This window comes from Somniosus microcephalus, chromosome 6, assembly GCF_052327205.1.
Source record: "Somniosus microcephalus isolate GS21.2 chromosome 6, FLI_Smic_1.0, whole genome shotgun sequence".
Taxonomy (NCBI): Eukaryota; Metazoa; Chordata; class Chondrichthyes; order Squaliformes; family Somniosidae; genus Somniosus; species Somniosus microcephalus.
In genome coordinates this window covers 110728533-110749120 of record NC_140992.1, presented here as the reverse complement: position 1 = coordinate 110749120, position 20588 = coordinate 110728533, and the positions used below count along the sequence as shown (strand labels likewise).

General features: G+C 46.1%; 1 protein-coding gene across 6 annotated transcripts in view; it reads left to right on the top strand.

The window, feature by feature from the left end:
- The first annotated feature begins 6221 nt into the window (after positions 1-6221).
- The window catches only part of iws1 (interacts with SUPT6H, CTD assembly factor 1), a 59107-nt gene continuing 44740 nt past the window's right edge, over positions 6222-20588 (top strand). For 3 of the 6 annotated variants that reach the window (XR_015078727.1, XR_015078726.1, XM_085990678.1), the window contains exon 1: positions 6223-6417. Coding sequence is in view for 4 of the 6 variants with exons in the window: in XM_085990678.1 (XP_085846804.1) it covers positions 6381-6417 (37 nt within the window). In the remaining 2 variants the exon portion in view is untranslated. Of the gene's footprint in view, positions 6418-20588 lie in introns of all 6 variants that reach the window. The other 3 variants (XM_085990679.1, XM_085990676.1, XM_085990680.1) reach the window with 3 other exon arrangements.

Sequence of the window (20588 nt, the reverse complement as noted above, 5' to 3'; positions counted from 1 at the left end):
CTTCACTTCCCCTCTCAACTTATTGTATTTGGTCTGGTTCTCCCTTGAAGAATTCACCTAACATGCATCATATACCCTCTTTTTTGTTTCATCATCTTCTCTATCTCCCTCGTCATCTAAGGAGCCCTTGCTTTGGTTCCCTTACCCTTCCCTCTTGTTGGAATGTACCTAGCCTGTACTTGGAACATCTCCTCCTTAAAGATCACCCATTGTTCCATTACAGTTTTTCCTGTCAGTCTTTGGTTCCATTTTACTCTGGCTGGATCCTTTCCTATCCCATTGAAGTTAGCCCTATTCCAGTTTACAAGTTCCACTCTAGATTGTTCCTTGTTCCTCTCCATTGCTAATCTAAATCTTATGATACGATGATCACTCGTACCCAAGTGTTCTCCCACAGACACTTGGTCGACCTGGCCCACCTCATTCTCCAGCACCAGATCCAGCAATGCCTCCTTCCTAGTTGGGCCAAGTACATACTGGTCAAGGAAATTCTCCTGAACACATTTCAGAAATTCCTCCCCCTCCTTTCCCTTTACCCTAGCATTATCCCAATCGATATTTGGGTAATTAAAGTCCCTCAATATCACCGCTCTATAGCTCTTGCATATCTCTGCGATTTCTCTGCAGATTTGCTCCTCTACCTCCCTCTCACTATTTGGAGGCCTGTAGAATACCCCCAATAGCGTGATCATACCCTTTTTGCTCAACTCTAACCAAATGGATTCTGTCCTTGTCCCCTCAAGAACATTCTCCCTTTCCAACACTACAATGTCTTCTTTAATCAGCACTGCCATCCCATCTCCCTTTTTTCCTTCCCTATCTTTTCTGAACACCTTGTACCCTTGAATATTAAATACCCAGTCCTCAGCATTTTTAAGCCACGTTTCCGTTATTGCCACAACATCATACTGCCACACAGCTAATTGTGCTTGTAGCTCACCAACCTTATTCACCACACTTTGTGCGTTTATGTACATGCATTCTAAACCCATTTTTGAATTTTTCAGTCTTTCTTAGTCTGCTGCTATATATGATACTACTTCCGCCTCTAGTACTACTTTTCTAGTACTATCCAACACACACCCTTTTATGCACCTTATTCCTCTTTTCTACTCCTATATGCTGGTCCCCATCCCCCTGCCAAGCTAGTTTAAACCCTCCCCAACAGCACTAGCAAACATCCCCACGAGAATATTGGTCCCGGCCCTGTGGAGGTGTAACCCATCCGGCTTGTATAGGTCCCACCTTCCCCAGAAATGGTCCCAATGCATCAGGAATCTAAAGCCCTTCCTCCTGCACCATCTCTCCAGCCTTCATCTCTTCACCTGTTCTATCCTCCTATTCCTGTACTCACTTGCATGTGGCACCAGGAGTAATCCGGAGATGACTACCTTTGAGGTCCTACTTTTTAATCTCTTTCCTAGCTCCCTATAGTCTGCTTGCAGGACCTCATCCCTCTTTCCGCCTATGTCATTGGTACCGATATGGATAACAACCTCTGGCTGTTCACCCTCCCCCCTCAGAGTGTCCTGCAGCCGCTCAGTGACATCCTTGACCCTGGCACCAGGGAGGCAACCTACCATCCTGGAGTCATGTTTGCGTCCACAGAAACGCCTATCTGTTCCCCTAACCAATGAATCCCCTATCACTAACCCTAGCCCTTGCTCTTGTCCAACAGGTTTGAGACTCTTACTCCCTGTGAGGATGGGAACGGGGACTGCGGGGAGGATGAGCAACCTGGCCACAGCACCGTGGAGCGGGGGGCCATTCAAGTGGGGGGAGTTAAAAGAAATGTTGTAGTGGTAGGGGATAGTATCATTAGGGGGATAGATAGGGTTCTTTGCAGCCGAGAGCGAGAGTCCCGAAGGCTGTGTTGCCTGCCCGGTGCCAGGGTTAAGGACACCTCCTCTGGGCTGGAGAGAAACTTAGAGTGGGAGGGGGAGGATCCAGTTGTCGTGGTCCATGTTGGTACCAACGACATAGATAGGACAAGGAAAGAGGTTCTGCTGAGGGAGTTTGAGCAGCTAGGGGCCAAATTAAAAAGCAGAACCACAAGGGTAATAATCTCTGGATTACTACCTGAGCCACGTGCAAATTTGGCTAGGGTAAATAAAATTAGAGAGTTACATGCGTGGCTCAAAGACTGGTGTGGGAGAAATGGGTTTTGCTTCTTGGGACACTGGCATCAGTACTGGGACAGGAGAGAGCTGTTCCGTTGGGACGGACTTCACTTGGCCAGTGCTGGGACTAGAATCCTGGCGAATCAAATAACTAGGGCTGTAGAGGGGGCTTTAAACTAATTAGTGGGGGGGAGGTTTTAAGAGAGCGAAAAATAAAAATGACAGCAGAGAAGGCAATAAAGCAAGGTAGCAGCGGGGGAATTAAAAACCAGAGCGTGTCAGGAAGGGACAAAATGTATAATGATAAAGTTAAAGTAGTAAAAGGGGTACTAGCAGGAATAAATTGTCAGAAAACATATTTGAAAGTTCTTTATCTGAATGCACGCAGCATTCGTAACAAAATAGACGAGTTGACGATACAAATAACTACACATGGGTATGATCTGGTGGCCATTACGGAAACATGGCTGCAAGATGATCATGACTGGGAACTAAACATACAAGGGTATTTGACAATTAGGAAGGACAGACAGGAAGGAAAGGGAGGTGGGGTTGCTATGTTAATCAAGGATGGAACCACGGCAATAGTCAGAAATGATATTGGGTCAAAGGATCAGGATAGTGAAACAGTTTGGGTGGAGATAAGGAATAATAAGGGGAAAAAGTCACTAGTGGGCATAGTCTATAGGCCTCCTAACAGTTGCAACTCTGTTGGTCGGAGTATAAATCAGGAAATAGTTGGGGCTTGTAATAAGGGAACAGTTATAATGTGGGGGATTTTAACTTTCATATTGACTGGACTAATCAAATTGGGCATGGCAGCCTTGAGGAAGAGTTCATAGAGTGTATTAGGGATGGGTTCCTTGAGCAGTATGTAACTGAACCAACAAGGGGGCAGGCAATCTTAGATCTGGTCCTGTGTAATGAGACAGGATTAATAAAAAATGTCCTAGTAAAGGATCCCCTTGGAATGAGTGACCATAATATGGTTGAATTCCAGATTCAGTTTGAGGGTGAGAGAGTTGGATCTCAAACCAGCGTACTGAGCTTAAATAAAGGAGACTATGAAGGTATGAGAGTAGAATTGACTAAAGTGGACTGGGAAAACAGATTAAAGTGTAAGACGGTACAAGAGCAGTGGTCTACATTCAAGGAGATATTTCACATCTTTCAAGATAAATATATTCCACTGAGGAAAAAGGGGAGTAAAAGAAAAGACAGCCATCCGTGGCTTAGTAAAGTAATAAAGGATAGTATCCGACTGAAAACAAGGGCATATAAAGTAGCCAAATCTAGTGGGAGGATAGCAGATTGGGAAGCATTTAAAAGCCAGCAAACAATAACTAAAAGATTAATTAAGAAAGGGAAGCTAGATTGTGAAAGTAAACTAGCAGAAAATATAAAAACAGATAGCAAGAGTTTCTACAGCTATATAAAAAGAAAAAGGGTGGCTAAAGTGAACATTGGTCCCTTAGAGGATGAGACCGGGAAACTAGTGGTGGGGAACATGGAGATGGCAAACACGCTGAACAAATATTTGTATCAGTCTTTACAGTAGAGGACACTAAAAATATCCCAACACTGGACAAACAGGGGGCAATGGGGGGGGAGGAGCTAAACACGATTAAAATCACTAAGGAGATGGTACTCGGTAAAATAATGGGACTTAAGGCGGATAAATCCCCTGGACCTGATGGCCTACATCCTAGGGTCTTGAGAGCTCCTTGGACTCAGGAAAGGTCCCGGCAGATTGGAAAACTGCTAATGTAACACCCTTATTTAAGAAGGGAATTAGACAAAAAGCTGGAAACTATAGACCAGTTAGCCTAACATCTGTGTTTGGCAAAATGTTGGAGTCCATTATTAAGGAAACAGTAACAGAGCATTTGGATAAACATAATTTAATAGGACAGAGTCAGCATGGTTTTATGAAGGGGAAGTCATGTTTGACAAATTTGCTCGAATTCTTTGAGGACGTAACATACAGGGTGGATAAAGGGGAACCAGTGGATGTAGTGTATTTGGACTTCCAAAAGGCATTTGACAAGGTTCCACACAAAAGATTACTGATCAAGATAAAAAATCACGGGATTGGGGGTAATATACTGGCATGGGTGGAAGATTGGCTATCTAACAGAAAACAAAGAGTTGGGATAAATGGTTCGTTCTCGGGCTGGCAATCAGTAACTAGTGGTGTTCCGCAGGGGTCAGTGCTGGGACCCCAACTCTTTACAATCTATAGTAACGATTTGGAGGAAGGGACCGAGTGCAACATATCCAAGTTTGCCGACAATACAAAGATGGGAGGGAAAGCAGTGAGTGAGGAGGACATAAAAAACCTGCAAAAGGACATAGACAGGCTAAGTGAGTGGGCAGAGATTTGGCAGATGGAATATAATATTGGAAAGTGTGAGGTTATGCACTTTGGCAGAAAAAATCAAAGAGCAAGTTATTATCTAAATGGAGAGAAACTGCAAAATGCTACAGTACAAAGGGATCTGGGGGTCCTGGTGCATGAAACACAAAAAGTTAGTATGCAGGTGCAGCAGGTGATCAGGAAGGCCAATGGAATCTTGGCTTTTATTGCAAGGGGGATGGAGTATAAAAACAGGGAAGTCTTGCTGCAGTTATACAGGGTATTGGTGAGGCCACACCTGGAATACTGTGTGCAGTTTTGGTTTCCATATTTAAGAAAAGATATACTTGCTCTCGAGGCGGTTCAGAGAAGGTTCACTCGGTTGATTCCGGAGATGAGGGGGTTGACGTATGAGGAAAGGTTGAGTAGGTTGGGCCTCTACTCATTGGAGTTCAGAAGAATGAGAGGCGATCTTATCGAAACATATAAGATTGTGAGGGGTCTTGATCGGGTGGATGCGGTGAGGATGTTTCCACTGATGGGTGAGACTAGAACTAGGGGGCATAATCTTAGAATAAGGGGCTGCCCTTTCAAAACAGAGATGAGGAGAAACTTCTTCACTCAGAGGGTAGTAAATCTATGGAATTTGCTTCCCCAGAGAGCTGTGGAAGCTGCAACATTAAATAAATTTAAAACGGAGATAGACAGTTTCCTAGCAGATAAGGGGATTGGGGGATACGGGGAGAGGGTAGGGAAGTGGATGTGAGTCTAGATTCGGATCAGCCATGATCCTATTGAATGGCGGAGCAGGCCCGAGGGGCCCTATGGCCTACTCCTGCTCCTACTTCTTATGTTCTTATGTTCACTATTGCTCTTCCACTCTTCTTCCTCCTCCCCTGTGCAGCTGAGCCACCCGTGGTGCCGTGGCCTTGGCTCTGGCTGCTCTACCCAGAGGAGCCATCACCCCCACCAGTTTCCAGAACTGTGAACTGGTTAGCAAGCGAGATGCACTCTGGGGATTCCTGCCCTACCTGCCTGGTCCTCCTTCTCTGTCTGGTAGTCACCCATTCCCTCTCTGCCTGCACATTCTGAGGCTGCGGGTTGATCAGTTCTAGAAACGTGCTTTCCAAGTATTTCTTATCCTCGCGGATGCACTTTAGTGACTCCAGCTGCCGCCTAAGCTCCGAAACCCGGAGCTCCAGTTGCTGCAGTTGGCGACACTTCCTACACACATGGTCGCCCAGGCCGCAAGCGTCCAGGATTTCCCACATGGCACAGGATGTGCAAATCATGGGACTGAGCTGCCCTGCCCTGCCTCTATTTACCAGACTATGGAGGTAGTTTAGCAGAAATAAACTTAAAACGTAACAAGAAACACTCAACAGCTACCCACCAAACAGGACTTCCCTCTGTTAGATAGGCTATGAACTACTTAGCAGAAATATACTCAAAACATTTTACTAATGATTGTGATGATTTTACTGATGTTTGCGGTGATGATTTGACTAATGCTTGTGGTGATGATTTCACTGATGATTTGACTAATGCTTGTGGTGATGATTTCACTGATGATTTGACTAATGCTTGTGGTGATGATTTCACTGATGATTGTGATGACTTCACTGATTGCTGCAAGTCTACAACATTCAGTGATTGAATCCAGGGCGAGCTGTGAGTTTGGCGTTTCTGCGCATGCTCCAGGTTTGAGTTCCCCGCCTGCCGCGATCACGTGCTGCGTGACCTCCGACCCGCACGCCTGCGCGGTGCTGCGGAGTGGCTGGGCCTGAGCGGCGCTTCCATTTTGAGAATAGACACCGGCAGGCCGAGAGTGTGCGGGGTTCGGGGACTGAGCCGCAGCGGGCGGGCTGGCTGGCTGGCTGGCTGGCAGGCATTTGCCAGCGGCCATGGAGCTGGCCGACGAGTACTACCCGGGCGGAGAAGGTAAGAGCCGAGCCGGGCCCCCTGTGTCAGCGGGGCCCGGGGTGTGGGGCCTGGGCCAGTGTGGAGGCGGAAACCCGGGCCTGCCGGCACTAAGTGTAAGGACCTGATCCCGATCCCGGGGCGCTTGTTCCCGTGTTGGAGTCTCAGAATCACTGCTGAGAGATCCACACGCAGGTACAGTGTGTGTTGGCCCACTGGAGCGCACAAGGTCCCCATAAGGACACTGCCACTTTAATCAACAACTTGCATTTATACAGCGCCTTTAATGTAGTAAAATGTCCCAAGGCGCTTCACGGGGGCGTTAGCAACAAAACTTGACACCGAGCCACATAAGGTGATACTGGGGCAGGTGACTGAAAGCTTGGTCAGAGAGGTAGGTTTAAGGCAAGTCTTAAAGGCGATCAGGGAGGGGATTCCCGAGCTTGATACCGAGGCGGCTGAAGGCACGGCTGGCAAGCGAGGGGCGAAGGAAGTGGCATATGCGCAAGAGGCCAGAATCGGAGGAACATAGATTTCTTGGAGGGTTGTAGGGTTGGAGGAGATCCAGAGTTGTGGTTAAGGTTGGAGGAGCCTGGACTCAGGAGAACACCACCAAATCATACACACAGATGTAATGCTGGTGTTCACCCAGCTAAAATCCACATAGCCTCCCAGGGCAGAGCCTGTAAGCCACTAAGGCGTCGGCGCTCGCCTCTGAGTCAGAAGGTCGTGGGTTCAAGTCCCACTCCAGGGACTTGGGCACGTAATCTAGGCTGACATTTCAGTGCAGTACTGAGCGAGCGTTGCACTGTCGGAGGTGACGTTTTTTGAATGAGTTGTTAAACCGAGGCCCCATCTGCACCCTCAGTTGGACGACAATTTAGTTGGACGTCTCAGTTGGACATCATTTAGAAAGGCACGGATTAATCAAGAACAGTCAGCACAGATTTGTTAAGGGAAGGTCGTGTCTGACTAGCTTGATTGAATTTTTTGAGGAGGTATCAAGGAGGGTCGATGGTAGTGTGTTTGGTCTAGCCTACATGGATTTTAGCAAGGCTTTTGACAAGGTACTATAGCAAAATACTGCAGATGTTGGAAATCCGAAATAACAACAGAAAATGCTGGAAAAACTCAGCAGGTCAGGCAACATCCGTGGAGAGAAATTTGAGTTGACGTTTCGGGTTTGACCCTTCTTCAAAACTGGAGAGAAAAGGAACTAGATTGAAGGCAGGGCTGCGATCGGACAAAAGAATAAAAGAACCAAAAGAAGTAAAAGAGATTAGAAGCTAGACGAGATGGTAATAGGCTGGGATTAGGTGTAAAGTGTACTGGCAGGGCAAAAGATAGCTGCCAGGTGTGAGAGAGAAACAAAAGGAAAGGGGGGGGGAGGAAAGGAGTGGAAAAATATAAGTAAAAATGAAATAGGGGCCGAGGTTATGATCTGAAATTGTTGAACTCGATATTGAGACCGGAAGGCTGCAGAGTGCCTAATCGGAAGATGAGGTGCTGTTCCTCGAGTTTACGTTGAGCTTCCGTGGAACAGTACAAGAGGCCAAGGACGGTGAGGTCCGAGTGGGAATGGAGCGGTGAATTGAAATGACAGGCGACCGGAAGCTCGGGGTCACCCTTACGGGCTGAACGGAGGTGTTCCGCAAAGCGGTCACCCAATCTGCGTTTGGTCTCCCCAATGTAGAGGAGACCGCATCGTGAGCAGCGAATACAGTATACTAGATTGCGAGAAGTACAAGTAAATCGCTGTTTCACCTGGAAGGGGTGTTTGCGGCCCTGGACAGTGGGGAGGGGGGAGGTATAGGGGCAGGTGTTACACCTCCTCCGCTTGCACGGGAAGGTGCCAGGCGAAGGGGAAGGGCTGTTTGGGGTGATAGAGGAGTGGACTAGGGTGTCTCGGAGAGAGCGGTCCCTGCGGAATGCTGAAAGGGGAGGGGAGGGGAAGATACGTTTGGTGGTGGGATCACTTTGGAGGTAGCGGAAATGCCGGAGGATGATCCGTTGAATGTGGAGGCTGGTGGGGTGAAAGGTGAGGACAAGGGGAACCCTATCGTGGTTCCGGGAGGGAGGGGCAGGGGTGAGGGCAGAGGTGCGGGAGATAGAACTGACACGGTCGAGGGCAGTGTCCACCACGGTAGAGGGGAATCCTCGGTTGCGGAAAAAGGAAGACATGTCTGAAGCACTGGTGTGGAAGGTGGCATCGTCGGAGCAGATACGGCGGAGGCGGAGAAACTGGGAGAATGGAATAGAGTCCTTACAGGAAGCGGGGTGGGAGGAAGTGTAGTCCAGGTAGCTGTGGGAGTCAGTGGGCTTGTAAATATTGGTCGATAACCTATCCCCAGAGATGGAGACGGAGAAGTCGAGGAAGGGAAGGGAAGAGTCAGAGATGGACCATGTGAAGGTGAGGGAAGGGTGGAAATTGGAGGCAAAGTGAATGAAATTGTCAAGTTCGGGGCGAGAGCAGGAAATGGCACCGATACAGTCATCAATGTATCGGAAAAAGAGGTGAGGGAGGGGACCCGAGTAGGACTGGAACAAAGATTGTTCCACATAGCCCACGAAAAGGCAGGCATAGCTAGGACCCATGCGGGTACCCATGGCAACGCCTTTGATTTGGAGGAAATGAGTGGAGTTAAAGGAGAAGTTGTTCAATGTGAGAACAAGTTCAGCCAGGCGGAGGAGGGTGGTGGTGGATGGGGACTGGTCGGGCCTCTGTTCAAGGAAGAAGCGGAGTGCCCTCAGGCCATCCGGGTGGGGGATGGAGGTGTAGAGGGATTGTACGTCCACGGTGAAAAGGAAGCGGTTGGGGCCAGGAAACTGGAAACTGTTAAAGTGGCGGAGGGCGTCCGAAGAGTCGCGGATGTAGGTGGGAAGAGACTGGACAAGGGGAGAAAAGATAGAGTCAAGATAGGAAGAGATAAGTTCCGTAGGGCAAGAACAGGCTGAAACGATGGGTCTACCAGGGCAGTCCTGTTTGTGGATCTTGGGAAGGAGGTAGAAGCGGGCTGTGCGGGGTTGGGGAACTATGAGGTTGGTGGCAGCGGGGGGAAGATCTCCAGAGGAGATGAGGTCAGTGACAGTCTTGGAAACGGTGGTTTGATGTTCGGTAGTGGGGTCATGGTCCAGGTGGAGGTAGGAGGAGGTGTCGGAGAGTTGGCGTTCAGCTTCCGCTAGGTAGAGGTCAGTACGCCAAACAACAACAGCACCACCCTTGTCAGCGGGTTTAATGACAATGTCAGGGTTGGATCTAAGAGAATGGAGTGCTGCAAGTTCAGAGGGAGGTAGGTTGGAGTGAGTGAGGGGAGCAGAGAAATGGAGACGGCCGATGTCACGTCGGCAGTTACTTCTTTTGGTTCTTTTATTCTTTTGTCCGATCGCAGCCCTGCCTTCGATCTAGTTCCTTTTCTCTCCAGTTTTGAAGAAGGGTCAAACCCGAAACGTCAACTCAAATTTCTCTCCACGGATGTTGCCTGACCTGCTGAGTTTTTCCAGCATTTTCTGTTGTTATTTTTGACAAGGTACTACCTGGCACTGATCAGAAAAGTAAAAGCACATGGGATCCAAGGGAAAGTGGCAAGTTGGCTCCAAAATTGGCTCAGTGGCAGGAAGCAAAGGGTAATGGTCAATGGGTGTTTTTGTGACTGGAAGGCTGTTTCCAGTGGGGCTCCGCAGGGCTCAGTGCAAGGTCCCTTCCTTTTTGTGGTTATATATCAATGATTTAGACTTCAATGTAGGGGGCATGATTAAGAATTTTGCAGATGATACAAAAATCGGCTGTGTGGTTGATAATGAAGAAGAAAGCTGTAGACTGCAGGAAGATATCAATGGACAGGTCAGGTGGGCAGAACAGTGGCAAAAGGAATTCAATCTGAAGAAGTGTGAGGTAATGCATTTGGGGAGGGCTAATAAGGCAAAGGAATACACAATAAATAGTAGGATACTGAGAAGTGTAGAGGAACAGAGGGACCTTGGAGTGCATGTCCACAGATCCCTGAAGGTAGCAGGACAGGTAGATCAGGTGGTTAAGAAGGCATACGGGATACTTTTCTTTATTAGCTGAGGCATAGAATATAAGAGCATGGCGGTTATGCTTGAACTATATAAAACCTAGTCAGACCACAGTTAGAGTACTGCGTACAGTTCTGGTCACCACATTACAGGAAAGATATGATTGCACTAGAGAGGGTACAGAGGAGATTTACGAAGATGTTGCCAGGACTGGAGAATTTTAGCTATGAGGAAAGATTGGATAGGCTGAGGTTTTCTTCTTTGGAACAGAGGAGGCTGAGAGAAGACTTAATTGAGGTGTATAAAATTATGAGTGGCCTAGAGTGGATAGGAAGGACCTATTTCTCTTAGCAGAGAGGTCAATACCCAAGAGGCATAGATTTAAAATAATTGGTAGAAGGATTAGAGGGGAGTTGAGGAACTTCTTTCACCCAGAGGTGGTGGGGGCCTGGAACTCGCTGCATGAAAGGGTGGTAGAGGCAGAAACGCTCATCACATTTAAAAAGTACTTGGATATGCACTTGAAGTGCTGTAACCTACAAGGCTATGGACCAAGAGCTGGAAAATGGAATTGGGCTGGGTAGCTCTTTTTCGGCTGGCACAGATACGATGGGCCAATTTGCCTCTTTCTGTGCTGTAAATTTCTATGATTAAACCAAAAGCAAAATACTGCAGATGCTGGAAATCTGAAATTAAAATTAAAAATGCTAGAAACACTCAGCAGGTCAGGCAGCATCTGTGGAGAGAGAAACAGTTAACGTTTCAGGTCACTGACCTTCCATTAGAACTGAAATATGTGAGAGATTAACCATTTTTGTGCAAGTACAGAGCCAGGGAAAGGTCTGATAGGGTGGAGGGCAGGGCAGGAGTGATTAAATGACAAAAGGGATGATAGTGCAAGGCAAAAGGGAACAGTAATGGGGCAAGTAAAGAAAGAAAAGATGGGTCCAGACTTGGTCTAACTAGTTACAGCAGATGGAGGCAGGGAGGGAGAGCATGGAAAATCTGGCAAAGCGGAGACGGCTGTGGCTGGGAATGAGGTGGAAGAACGGCAGGTAGACCCAAGGGATGCAGACCACCCTGCCGGCTGTAGGGAATCCGTACCCCAAGCACTAGCCTACACATCCTTCACTCCCAGTGGCTCTGGTGCAGCCTTCCTCCATTGGCACCTTCTGTCAGAGAAAAAGAGAGCGGTGGTTAAGATTTAAAGTTGTCAAACTCATTGTTAAGGTTGTAAGGTGCCTAGTAGAAAGGCAAGTTGCTGTTCTTCGAGTTTGCATTGAGCTTAGTTGGAATAGTGTAGGAGGCTAAGGACAGAGGTCAGAGTGGAGCGGAGAATTCAAGTGACAAGCAGCTGGAAGCGCAGGGCCACGCTTGCGGACTGAACGGAGGTGTTCGGCAAAGCGATCACCCAATCTGCGTTTGGTCTCCCCAATGTAGAGGAGACTGCATCATGCGCAACGAATACAGTATCTACTAATTTGGAAAACGTACAAGTAAATCGCATTTTCTCCCGGGAGGTGTGTTTGGGGCCCTGGACGGTGGGAAGGAAGGAGGTGAAAGGGCAGGTGTTACATCTCCTGTGCTTACATGGGATGGTGCTAGGGGCAGGGGAGCAGGCGGTGGACGATGGTGATGGACGAGTGGACCATGGTGTCGTGGAAGGAGCGGTTAACAACAACAATTTGCACATAAAAGATCCAGTGGCACTATTCAAAGATGAGCTGGGGAGTTTTGTCCTGGCCTATATTTATCCCATGACCAACATTCATCTTATTGCTGTTTGTAGGATCTTGCAAATAGAAACATAGAAGATAGGAGCAGGAGTAGGCCATTCGGCCCCTCGAGCCTGCTCCGTCATTTAATGAGATCATGGCTGATCATCCAATTTCAGTACCCTGTCCCTGCTTTCTCCCCATATCCCTTGATCCCTTTAGCCTTAAGAAATATATCTAACTCCTTCTTGAATATATTTAATAAGTTGGCCTCAACTGCCTTGTGTGGTAGAGAATTCCACGGGTTCCCCACTCTCTGGGTGAAGAAATTCCTCCTCATCTCAGTCCTAAATGGCTTACCCCTTATCCTTAGACTGTGACCCCTGGTTCTGGACTCCCCTGCCATCGGGAACATCCTTCCTGCATCTAGTCTGTCCAGTCCTGTTAGAATTTTATAAGTTTCAATGAGATCCCCTCTCATTCTTCTAAACTCTAGCGAATATAAGCCTAATCGACCCAATCTCTCTCCATACATCATTTCTGCCATCCCAGGTATCAGTCTGCTGAATCTTCGCTGCACTCCATCCATGGCAAGAACATCCTTCCTCAGATAAGGCGACCAAAACTGCACACAATACTCAAGATGTGGTCTCACCAAGGCCCTGTACAACTGCAGCAAGACATCCTTGCTCCTGTACTCGAATCCTCTCGCTATGAAGGCCAACATACCATTTGCCGCCTTAACCGCCTGCTGTACCTGCATGCTTACCTTCAGCGACTGGTGCACAAGGACACCCAGGTCTCGTTGCACTTCCCCTTTTCCCAATCTATTGCCATTCAGATAATCTGTCTTCCTGTTTTTGCCACCAAAGTGGATAACCTCGCATTTATCCACATTATTATACTGCATCTGCCATGCAACTGCCCAATCACCCAACCTGTCCAAATCATACTGGAGTTTCTCTGCATCCTCACAGCACACATGCCCACCCAGCTTTGTGTCGTCTGCAAACTTGGAGATATTACATCTAGTTCCTTCGTCTAGATCATTAATATATATTGTGATTGGTGGGGTCCCAGCACCGATCCCTGCGGTACCCCACTAGTGCCTGCCTGCCACTCGGAAAAAGACCCGTTTATTCCAATTCTTTGCTTCCTGTCTGCCAACCAGTTCTCTCTCCAAGTCAGTACCTTGCCCCCAATCCCATGTGCTTTAACTTTGCACGCCAATCTCTTATGCGGGACCTTATCGAAAGCCTTCTGAAAGTCCAAATTAGGGTTGCAAAATTCTGGGAATTTTTAAGAGGAAACTTTCCATGGGAATGTTTGGGAATTTATGGGAATTTTGAGTTTTTTTGCACACTGATGGTTTTTGTCTCTGACCCTTATATTATCTTTGTCGTCAAAATAGACATACTCACAGAAATCACAGAAACCCCACAGTGCAGATAGAGGCCATTTCGGCCCATCGAGCCTGCACCGACACATATTCCACCCGATCCCCGTAACCCCTACACCAACACATATCCCACCCTATCCTTGTAACCCCACATATTTAATCCCCCTAACACTAAGGGTCAATTTATCATAGCCAATCAACCTAACCTGCACATCTTTGGACTGTGGGAGGAAACCGGAGCACCCGGAGAAAACCCACGCAAACACGGGGAGAATGTGCAAACTCCACACAGACAGTCGCCCGAGGCCGGATTCGAACCCGGGTCTCTGGCGCTGTGAGGCAACAGTGCTAACCACTATGCCACCGTGCTGCCCACATACTGTTCCATACAAATAAAAACAGGCTTTCAAAACTTTATTTAGGTTATAATTTTGAACTTTATTGAACCCCCACAAAAAAGACCCATCTAAAATAAAATAAAAAGAGCGTCAGCTTATTTAGCCTGTAATTTGTCCTTATTTTGTCCCTTTGAGTCTTCTACTCATGAGTCTTCTGAGTCTTCTACTCCTCATTGCTCCTCCTGATTCTCTGACGTGTCCATTTCCTCCTCTGTGTCAGTGTCTAGCTGTGTGGTGGACACTTCTGTATCTGGCTCAATAAGTTGTAGGTTCGCCCGGATAGCCACCAGTTTCTCCACTCTCTTGTTAGTCAGCCTGTTGCGCACCTTTGTATGCGTATTCCCAAAAAGTGACCAGTTTCGTTCAGAGGCCGCTGATGAAGGTGGGATTTGGAGTATCACTGATGCAATAGGTGACAGGGCCTCAGATGCACAAAGTCCCTTCCACCAGGTATGTGCACTGATATGCTTGCATGATTCCCATATCCCATCCCCATTCCAAAGACCTTGCTTGGTAGAGAACTTTGCCAGACTTCCCAGAACTTTGCCCACATCCAGATTGAGATGGTGTGAGAGGGTAGAAATCACACTAAGCGCTGTTGATCTGTTCTCCAGAAAGTATTGGTCTCCCAACATGCTTTGGGTCCAGCATGTATGCTGCAGCATGAATCGGCTTGACACAAAATTCTTGACGCGTCTGTATGAATTGAACAATTGCCTTCTCTGCTTTGAGCAGCAGGGATGTGGGTAGGGCAATGCTGATTTGTTCTTTTAAATCAGTAAAAAGCCTGAGAACATCTGACAAGACAGCGTCATCTCCTTCAATCTGAGCAATTGCAGATGCTACTGGTGAGAGTAGTTTAAGGCTGCTAACCACTCTCTCCCAAAACACATCATCCAGCAGTATTTTCTTGATGGTGGTTTCCATATCCCCAGACTGGGATATTGCTATTTCTTGCAGCGACTCCTTACCCTCCAGAAAGCTGTTGTACATTATGACAACACCACCCCATCTAGTGTTGGGCAGCTTCAGTGTGGTGTTCTTGTTCTTTGTCATTTGCTTGGAGTTGTAGGTTGCTGCAACTACCTGTTTTCCCCTGACATACTTAACAACTTGCTTGGCTCTCTTGTACAGTGCTTCCATGGTTCTCAAACCCATGATGTCCTTGAGGAGCAGGTTAAGCCCATGAGCTGCGCACCCAATAGACGTAATATGAGGGTAGGCCTCCTCCACTTGAGCCCAAGCAGCCTTCATATTCGCAGCATTGTCAGTAACTACTGCTAAGACCTTTTGTGATCCAAGATCGTTGATGACCGCTTTCAGCTCATCAGCAATGTGTGTGTCTGTTGTCCTTCGTGTCTGTGCTCTTGAAGAACACTGGGAGAGGAGTGGAGACTTGAGTGAAGTTGTTGCATTTGGATAAATGCTGCTGCATCTTTGTGGCATTCTTTACATATGGCTTTCTACAGTGTTTGCACATGTACACAGTCTTTCCATCTTTAATGCCTGGGGTAAAATGCTTCCACACATCCGACGGTAAACGTGGCATTGTTCTATGCAGAGAAATAAAGGGCATTCATCTCTGTGTCGAACTGCGGTCGATCAGCACGATTGCAACAGGGTGAGTACATTTTTGCTGATGCTCCATGTGATGGAAGCATGACCTGTACACACACGACGCTACATCACCAATAGTGTATTATTTTGTATATTTTAAATTGAAGGACAACAGAGTTCAACAAGTAACTGGTTTATTTGGTATAAAGCCTGATTTACTTACTGCATCATCACAACATCAGCAGAAAACAAAATGACTTCCCTCAGGACCCCTAACCTGGATCTTAAAAAAACTATAGCAGTCTTACAGATGCCTGCAGGCCAATCACAATTTGATATGCAAATATTACAAATAGAGGGAGCTAATCGCTCATCCACTCATCCAACCGATCAGGGCACATTTGTTCACAGTCACACACAAAACTTGTAATTATTAAAACAAGCCAAGTAAGAAGATAAACATATATTGATTAAGAAATTCCTTAATAATTAAGATTCCATCTCTGTTAGTAATTTTAAGAGAGGACCTGTGAGGGAAAAAAAAGAAAGAAATACAAAAAAAACAATATTATGCTAGCATGTGCTTTTTTGGGCAAAATTCCCAAGCTAAACTTCCCGTGGAAAATTTCCGGAAATTTACCGGAAACTTTCCACCCCTTTGCAACCCTAGTCCAAATACACCACATCCACTGGTTCTCCCTTATCTATTCTATGAGTTACATCCTCAAAAAATTCCAGTAGATTAGTCAAGCATGATTTACTTTTTGTAAATCCATGTTGACTTTGTCCGATCCTGTCACTGTTTTCCAAGTGCTCTGCTATTACACCTTTTATAATGGACTCTAGCATTTTCCCCACTACCGATGTCAGGTTTACCGGTTTATAATTCCCCGTTTTCTCTCTGCCACCTTTTTTAAATAGTGGGGTTACATTAGCTACCCTCCAATCCATGGGAACTATTCCAGAGTCTATAGAATTTTGGAAGATGATCAGCAATGCATCTACTATTTCTAGGGCCACTTCCTTAAGTACCCTAGGATGTAGATTATCAGGCCCTGGAGATTTATCGGCCTTCAATGCCGTCAATTTCCCTAACACCATTTCCCTACAAATACTGATTTCATTCAATTCCTCCCTCTCATTAGACCCTATGTTCCCCGACATCTCTGCAAGGTTATTTGTGTCCTCCTTTGTGAAGACAGAACAAAAGTATGTATTTAATTGGTCTGCCATTTCTTTGTTCCCCTTATAAATTCCCCTGATTCTGACTGCAAGGGGCCTATGCTTGACTTCACCAATCTTTTTCTCTTCATATATCTATAGAAGCTTTTACAGTCAGTTTTTATGTTTCCTGTAAGCTTACTCTCATATTCTATTTCCCCCCCTCTTAATTAATGCCTTTGTCCTCCTTTGCTGAATCCTAAACTGCTCCCAATCCTCAGGTTTGCTGTTTTTTCTAGCCAATTTATATGTCCTCTCATTGGATCTTATGCTATCCCTAATTTCCCTTGTTAGCCACGGTTGAGTCACCTTTTTTGTTTTATTTTTATGCCAAACAGGGATGAACAAATGCTGTAGTTCATCCATGCGATCTTTAAATGATTGCCATTGCCTATCCACCGTCAACCCTTTAAGTAACATTCCCCAATCCATCCTAGCCAACTCGCACCTCATACCATCGTTGTTTCCTGCAACGTTTCCCTACCTTAAAGCAGTGACTACACTTCAAAAGTACTTCATTGTCTGTGAGGCATTTTGTGATGTACTGAGGTTACGAAAGGTGCTTGTATAAATGCAATTTTTTTTTTCCTAAGCCCCCCGCTCAATGACAGGTCCTACCTTCTGGATTCTATAACTGAGCCAGACTGGTTGTCAGTTGACAGCAGTGCTGTGGAATACTGCAGACCTACTCAGCTCAGGATTACTTAGTCTGCCACAAACTGGTTCCAGTCTCCCATCACGAGATACGTCATCTTAGAGCCATCTCAGCTCCAAAAACACCCCCTGCAGCAACGAGCAGGGTCACTAATTTGTTGTTAAACAACTGACAAGTACAGGTGTGAGCCCTCACTGACCCTGTGCTGGTAGCTTGGACGACCCAGTAAATTGTCCCAGACAGGCAAGCATATGGGTCATAGTATCTGCTTATAGATTAAAATTGGGCTCACGGGCCGAGCGTAGATTAAAATCAAAAGCAACATACTGCGGATGCTGGAAATCTGAAATAAAATGCTGGAAATACCCAGCAGGTCAGGCAGCATCTGTGGCAAGCGAAACGGTTAACGTTTCAGGTCAATGATCTTTCATCAGAACTAGAAAAAGTTAGAGATGTAACAGATTTTAAGCAACTGCAGATGCAGGGAAAGGGGGGAGAGGAGGAAAGGACAAAAGGGAAGGTCTGTGATAGGGTGGAAGGCAGGAGAGATTTAATGACAACAGGGATGATGATGCAAGGCAAAAGGAAATGGTAATGGGACAAGTAAAGAAACAAAAGATGGATCTAGAGGAAGTGTAAGTGGGAATATCCGAATCATCAGCAACAGCTACCATCCGAAAAAATGGGGGCAGAGGTTCTGATCTGAAATTGCTGAACTCCGTGTTGAGTCCGGAAGGCTGTAAAGGGCCTCATTGAAAGATGAGGTGCTGTGCCTCGAGCTTACGTTGAGCTCCATTAAAATCACTTTCATTAAGTTACAGAAATCAACTGTAAAAGAAAAATTTTATCGAAAATATCTGACTAAATTTTTGTATAGTGTACTCAATGATTTATTAAACAGTCCGGAATGAAATTAGATTCAACTAATCCGCCATTCTTTTATTTCACAATGTGATAATGCTTGTAATTCCAGAATAGGCACATTCAGAGTGCTTTAAACAGGAACTGTAGCTCTCAGCTACCCAAGCAACACCAGGTTTATTCATTGATGACAACTGCACAGACATTTATTAATTACAGTTAAGACAACTAGGTTACAAGGTAAAACTGTTATAAATCAGAATAATTCCTCATTAATGAAATTATTGGGATCCTTTCCCCAGCAGGCAGTCAGAGTCACCTTTCAGAACACAGTCACCTTTTCATTGACTGTGCAAGAAAGAATTGAAGTGTTTGTATTTAATGGCTTACACAAAAAGCCCCTGCTGGTGTCAGGTGATTGAACATGTCAGTCAAGTATACTCAGTTCTGCTCCTCCAGTATTTTGTGCAAGTTAAAAACAACTTACAATTATATAAGCGCCTTTTTACATGTCAAAACATCTAAAGGTACTTCATAACTGCAGGTCAGACCTGAGTAGAAGGGAGGTTAGAGGAGGTGGCCGAAGGTGTTGCTGATCAGGTAGCCTTTAAGAAGGCTTTTGAAGGTGGGGGATGTAGAAAGAGGGTGTTAGACAACTGACCATCGTGGGTTTAAGCCTCGCGAGGCAGATTGTGGGCCTTACAGTATCAGGTTGTGCAGGCGTGTGTGTGACTGCCCAGATTCTGATACTTCATGATGATTGGTTTGCACAGTGCTGTGTGTAAACATTCTGAACATGGTGGTCTTTGTTGTAATTATAAGTTGTGGCACAGTGGGCTAATTGTTCTGTATAGTTGATCTGTTGCTGACGGTTACCACTTTCCTATCCTGTGGAATGAGCTGTGATTGAACAGTAATACTGGCCGCCTCATACTAAACGATCGGGGATCGTTTGCTTGTGTGCGTGCTATCAATAAGTAACCTTACTACAGGTCTGCTAAGCCGTAAGTCACTATTTCATTCAGGTATTTCAGCACCTGGTGCAGATTGTTGTGGTGACGATGCAACCCGTCAGCAATTGCGCTTCCTCTGTGTCCCTGGTCGCGCTCACTCTTGTACATTCCCCTCAAATTGTCCTTGCATTTTCTCTTGAATCCTCTCTCTATTTCTCTTGCTGTATGTCACACATCATTTTTTGAGTGTCTTCTTCCCATTTCAAGCCCAACGTGTTTCTGTTGCATGTATTTGTCGCAGTCTTGGTAGGATAGTATTGTTCTGCCCAAGAATCAATCCCATTTTGAGCTGGAGAAGTGTGTTTGATATTGTACAGTGTGATTTTATGCCAGTGTATACTTAATTGCTAAGTTCCAGTGCACTGTTCCCAAGCTTATTCTCCACAAAGCTATTCCTGCGTGGAGTTCAGAGCTCTCCTGCTCACCACTGTTGTTGGTAAAAGGCACCAGTTTTCCTGTTCTTGCTGAATTAGAAATCCCTATGCGTACACCCTGTATTAGACAGTGAAGGATGTAGCGGTGGAATTAGGTAGGGAAGGATGTAGCTGTAGAATAGTTGCAGTGAGGGTAGGAGAAAAAACCTATGCTGTGCAATGACAATGGGTGAAAAATCTACAAGCAGCAAGACGGGGTGGGGGGGCTCCACATCATTCAATCGGCCTTTTAACTATAACGGGCAAGGCGAGAGAATGCATTGCATGTTGAGGCTTTTTAAAAAAACGAGACATTTAAGCAAGTTGGGGGGGATGGGGACACAGCGCAGCAGAGCTTTTCGGGGTGGGGGCCGGAGGAATTTTTAAAAAAGACATCTGGGAATAGGCAGAATGGGACCATTTTAGAAAAAGAAAAGTGTAGCCAAAGAGAAGCGGGAACTGGCACCAGGACCAGGCAGACAGTCGGAGCCCCAGATTAAATCGCAATCCCCATTTGCCTGTTCAGATGGATGTAAAAGACTCCATGGCACCAATCGAAGAGCAGGAGGTTCTCCCATATCCCTGAACAAGTTCCACTGAAAACCGATCAGTTGGTCATTCATCCCATTTACTGTTTGTGGGATCTTGCTATGCACAAATTGGCAACTGTATTTGCTTGCAAAGCAGTGACTACATTTCATTGTGGAAGTATTTTGGGGTTTCCCAAGGACAATCTGCACTGTGGAAAAGTGATGTATTAATGCAAGGGATTTGTTTATACAGTTTATTTTCAAAAATTAAGGACAGATAATTATTTTGAGTACAGTTACTGTACTGTGGTACAATCGTGAGGTCGTTGGCATGTTCAGTTTGGCAGGGGCCTAGTTCACCCTTTTATAGGTCCAGTAGAACACAGGAAAAGAAAGAACAAACTTGCACCTCG